Here is a 5591-nt window from a genome sequence, read left to right on the forward strand (position 1 = left end):
TTGGGAGGGAGGTGTTGGTATGGTTCTATGAAGCCCAGATGACCTCCTACTTGCTATGTGGCAGAGGCTAGTAGTAATTTCCTGATCCTTTTGCCTCCACTCCACAAGTCCCGAGACTACAGGCGTGTACCACCACTTTGTAGCTTTGAACCATGTGAAGATGAATACTTACTCAAAAAATAGGTAAAAATGAATAAAGTTCATCTTCACGGCCCCAGAAAGCCATGCAATAAGGAAGCCCGGTTAATTGTATTTACTCGTTTTCACGTGTTCACGTGCCATCCAGGGCAGCTTGGCTCCTGTGGTATGAACTGAGACTATTTCTTTACACAGTGCTGTCTGCCTCCTTCTACCCGCTTCCTTGGTTACGTGTGAAGAGTAAATGATGGATACCAACAGTACCTTGGACTTGGAGTTAAAATGTTTAAGTCAGTCTACAGTTATTTCTGGATTAGCTGTTCTTCCAGATCAGAGCTTCCTAATCACTATGCTAAAATTGAATGTCTTCAGCCTTAGAGAACATATGGGGGGGTGCTTCAAGTGGCAACTTCTTCTAAGAAGCCTGCCCCTTATCTCTAAGTGGCTCTGCAAATATTATTTTAACATGGGCAGTGGTATAGGAAGTTTGAGAAATAATGGCACTTGCTCTTCCAGAGGACTCAGGTTGGATTCCTCTCACCCACATGGTGGCTGTAACTCCAGTTCAGGAGATTGGATGCCCTCTTCTGGACTCTTGAGGGTACTGCACACATGTGGGGCACATACATACATGCAGGCAAACACCCATACACATAAAATAAAAATAAAAAAATCTTTTTTGTGTTTCAAGACAGGGTTTTTCTGTGCAGCCCTAGCTGTCCTGAAACTCACTCTGTAGACCAGGGTAGCTTCAAACTCACAGAGATCTGCCTGCCTCTGCCTCTCAAGTGCTGGGATTAAAGACGTGCACCACCTTAAATCTTAAACCTATATGCTGCATAAAAATCATTATAAAAGTAACAAACCAAATAGTTGTGGTCTTTGGGGGGGGGTCTTTGGGGGAGATCTCAATAGTGGTTTGGCCCAGCCCAGGAGTCCTTAGCCTGTTTTCCAGATTGAGGGAAGTGAACCCAGAATTTCCCAAGAGCTCCCCAGCCTCGGGGTCTCCCACACAAGCCTACTGGGGGTAGAAGAAGAGTCACATTTTAGGACATTTTTTACTTTCTAGGAACAAACACTCCTGTCCCACTCTCCGCTGATGGACCTATAGTTGGGGACCATTGTCTTCAAAGAATATGTGAAATCTCACATGGTTAGACCAATTTAAGCTAAGTTCACACCACCAAATACGAGAGAGATTTTTATCAAGTGCTAATGATGGGTGAAAAACCAAAACCCTCCTCCTTTTAAGCGGTGTTCCCTGTAGGCTAGCGCTTAAGAACATTTTGAAATTCTGTTATCACTGTAGTACTTACTGTCATGTTGCGTCCTGGTAAGTCTGGTGATGTTACCATTGTCTGTTCTTCATGTTTTCTGGAAAAAGTGACTGATTTAATGTGTCAGTGTAGTACTATGTGAAGAATCTGAGAGCTATTAAAATGCTTAAAAATAAAATGATCAATTCTTCCTTTGTTCTCGTGACAGGATAATTGAAGCTATCTGCATAGGCTGGTTCACCGCGGAGTGCATCGTGAGGTTCATCGTCTCCAAAAACAAGTGTGAGTTTGTCAAGAGACCCCTGAACATCATTGACTTGCTGGCAATCACGCCCTATTACATCTCTGTGCTAATGACAGTGTTTACAGGCGAGAACTCACAGCTCCAGAGGGCTGGAGTCACCTTGAGGGTGCTCCGGATGATGCGGATCTTCTGGGTGATTAAACTCGCCCGGCACTTCATTGGTCTGCAGACGCTGGGTTTGACTCTCAAGCGATGCTACCGAGAGATGGTTATGTTACTTGTCTTCATCTGTGTTGCCATGGCAATCTTTAGTGCACTTTCTCAGCTTCTTGAACACGGGTTGGACCTGGAAACATCCAACAAGGACTTCGCCAGCATCCCTGCTGCCTGCTGGTGGGTGATTATCTCCATGACTACAGTTGGCTATGGAGATATGTATCCTATCACAGTGCCTGGAAGAATTCTTGGAGGAGTTTGTGTTGTCAGTGGGATTGTTCTGTTGGCATTACCTATCACTTTCATCTACCATAGCTTTGTGCAGTGTTATCACGAGCTCAAGTTTAGATCGGCTAGGTATAGTAGGAGCCTCTCGGCTGAGTTCCTGAATTAATGTGTTGTGAATCAGTCCTTGCTCACACTTGATTTGATTGAGAGTTGACACGACTTCTTATTCATGTGTTTCTCCCTGGGTGAGCCCTGCAGTGGCCTTGTCATTGTGTTGATGGGGTGAACGATATTCTTTACAGTTGAAGGGATAAAGCAGTCTACTTATGGAGTAAACAGGACGGGGACCACTCACACACACCGGTGACACCAAGAGTAAACTTTAGGACCTGGCTTTATTTGGTCTTGTCTCTGCCTTGGCTCTCTCAGACCCATTGTTGTGGGATGTTGTTAAGCCCATTATTTGAACACTTGAAATTAGAAAGACACCATTCTCCAAATGCTTTTCCGTCTTAACGAATTCAGAAGAAGCTTGGAACTTACAGTGTTATTTTTGAGACTAACATTTTCACTTCTAAATGTTTTATAATTTCTCATATCAATGTCAGAAGTATCCTGGAAACATATGCCACATGTGCGAACTGTTTAACAAATACTTTAAAAAGTTGGCCCAAATTTAAACTGTAGCACGGAGCTAGAGACAAGCAAAAATATTATTTGGAAAAACTTTGCACACTTCTCTGTGCCCAGCTTAATTCTTGTGCTTGTCACTTCCCTTATCTTAATAACTTCATGGAACCTGAAGTGTGTTTTCTCTTCCTCGTTAGGCTGCCCACTTTACTGAAGTAACTTCCAAAGAGTATGTGAGAACGGAGAGAGCTTATATTGTTCAGTGTTTTGTTGGGCAATATTAGAATCCATTGCTGTGACTTAGGCCATAAGAGTCCTAACATTCAGATAGCCAGGAATTCCTAACATAAAATGATAATAGAAATGGTTTGATATTCTCAGTGTTAGAGCCCTAGGTCTCCTCTCCAGTTCTTTACTTTCCCTCAGCACCACGGGTTTAAAGGAAGAAAAGATATTTATTTAGCCTTTTGGCACAACAGTCATACTTAATGGGTCGTCTAGGTTGTCATTAAAGGAGAAATGCTGACTGTCTTAGTTGAGTGTCACTAAGTCAGCTCGAAGCCAGCTCTAGGCAGCGCAGATGCAATTATTTGGCCTGATTCCCCATCGTGAATCACAGTCACCCCAAACCTCTTCTTGTAAGGATGTCAGACAACAGACCACATTACCCCATCTAGACTGCTATTGTTAGATGGAGCAAAAGCCATGGCCGTTCAGTGCTCAATTTTCATAACTATGAATGAGACTATTGGATTTTCAATAACTCCTAATAAAGAAATCATGTGAACGCACAGAAACATCAAAGTCACTGATTCGCCAATAATTTAGTTTGCGTACTGTGATTATCAGGGGTGAAGGAATGGGTGGGGACCTGGATGTGCTTTTCAATCTAAGAATTGCCAGAAGTGTCTACTAAAGGAGTATTAGCCATGAGTTAACTTTCACTGTTACAGGTAGAAAAACCAAGGCGAGAGAGGATGTGCTAATTAAGGAGCTAGGGCTGAAACCTTTGTCTCCTGTGAGCAGACTAGGCAGTTTCTTCTGCAGACCTCTCTAGGCTAGGCAGAAACTGTCATAGGCCACACTTCTTTCTCCTTGCCACGATCAGGTAATAATAGCAAGACCGTTCCCTTTCCCTAATTCCCTTTTCTGAATTCATGTGATACTGGCCTTTAAAAAAACCTCACCGCTTCTTCCCTCCACCTTCACTGGTGTGCTAACTTCACACACTAGATTGTTATTTGTGTATTTTTGTTGCATTTTAACTGAACATATGGCATAGTTTTATTTATTTTTAAGTTTTGTGATTTATGCAAATTGTATGCAGATGATAGTTCATCTATATTATTAGTAAGAATATGGTACCTTTAATTTTACTGGCGCTGTGATACTTCATGTGGATATGTTTCACCTCTCTACGCAGCTTAGTTGTTGTGAGCTGGAACCCTCGAGGGCACACACACATTGCCATATCCTCACTGTGTGTTTCAGACAGGCTCATGTGTGGCAGAAACTGGTATGAAGAGACAAGGAGATGTCATGGCTGGATGTGCACATGGTTAGCCCCCCGTAGGAATCCACACAGGCGCTCTAAGTTGCTTTTGGGTAGGAAGTGACAATGCTCGACTTTTCACAGGGGCCGACTTTCATCAGGAAGCACTTGGATGTTGTTGCTAACGGCAGTTCACCTACTGTTTATAAACAAAGAGATAAGGCGTGATAAACTGGTTCATTCATAAGTGAGAAAATACAACAGAGTTGATTTATCATGTAGGTTGTTGTAGCATGTTAGGGACGGGTATTTTCTTGCAGTTTTCTCTGGGTATCATGGATTTTTGTTTTACTTATTTTTTTCATTTGTTTATTTTGCTTTTTTGGAGATAGGGTCTCTTGCTGTATACATAAGGCTGACCGCAAACTTGTGACAATCCTCCTGCCTCTGCCTCCCAAGTGCTAGAATTACAGGTGCATGCCACAACATCCAGCTGCTTTAAAAACAAACCCAGAACAGATGTTTCAGTGTTTAAGAGCACTTACTGCTCTTGCAGAAGCCTGAAGTTCAGTTCCTAGCACCCATGTGGTAGCTCACAATTATCTGAAACTCCTCTTTTGGTATCTGTGAGGTTCTGCACACATATAACAAACATACACTCACACAGACGCACACACATGTGCATAAATTTTAAAAATAAATAAATTTCAAAAATTGTCAGGGTGGCATCTTCTTCTTAGATGTCCTTTAGCAATCTTTCACAGTTTGGTCTTCGTGGCACTAATGCTTGCATGAAGACCCACACGCACCCCAAGGAGTCAGATATATCCTCAGCTAGAACACTGAGAAGGGGAGATACCCAAGTCTTTGTTGTGAATTTACTGCATTTGAATGTATGTGATTGATCACTCTTACACATTTGACTTGTATTCCCTGAAACAAGGGGGGAAAAAACAAAACTAGGGAATATATGTGAAAGTGGACATATAATTTAATAAATTCTCTTTTGTTGTTTTTGTTTGTTTCTTTCTTTTTTGAGACATAGTTTCTCCATATAGCCCTGGCTGTCCTGGAATACTCTGTAGACCAGACTGGCCTCAAACTCACAGAGATCCACCTGCTGCCTGAGTCCTCAGACTACAGGCACGCACTACCATGCCTGATTCGTCTTTTTTTGTTTTTTTTTTTTTTAATTATTATTACTTTTGTTGAGTTGCTTGTTCAAACACTTCCATTTGTCCTTGGAGTTAGTAGTTACATGCGATTGTACATTTGTATATTTTTATTTAAAAATGTTAAAATCTATTCATTCATAATAACTGTTAGTATATCAAAGTAATCATTTTTTTTAAAAAAGTACATGTAT

The 5591-nt window shown here is 41.7% G+C and overlaps 1 protein-coding gene across 2 annotated transcripts in view; it reads left to right on the forward strand.

Moving 5' to 3' along the window:
* Kcng3 (potassium voltage-gated channel modifier subfamily G member 3) overlaps positions 1-4005 on the forward strand; it is a 46709-nt gene extending 42704 nt beyond the window's left edge. For both annotated transcript variants that reach the window (XM_005360745.2, XM_005360746.2), the window contains exon 2: positions 1624-4005. In XM_005360745.2, the coding sequence (XP_005360802.1) occupies positions 1624-2269 (646 nt within the window). In that variant the 3' untranslated portion in view covers positions 2270-4005. The remainder of the gene's footprint in view (positions 1-1623) is intronic.
* The last annotated feature ends 1586 nt before the right edge of the window (positions 4006-5591 follow it).

Source organism: Microtus ochrogaster, linkage group LG3 (genome assembly GCF_000317375.1).
Source record: "Microtus ochrogaster isolate Prairie Vole_2 linkage group LG3, MicOch1.0, whole genome shotgun sequence".
NCBI classification, from domain to species: domain Eukaryota; kingdom Metazoa; phylum Chordata; class Mammalia; order Rodentia; family Cricetidae; genus Microtus; species Microtus ochrogaster.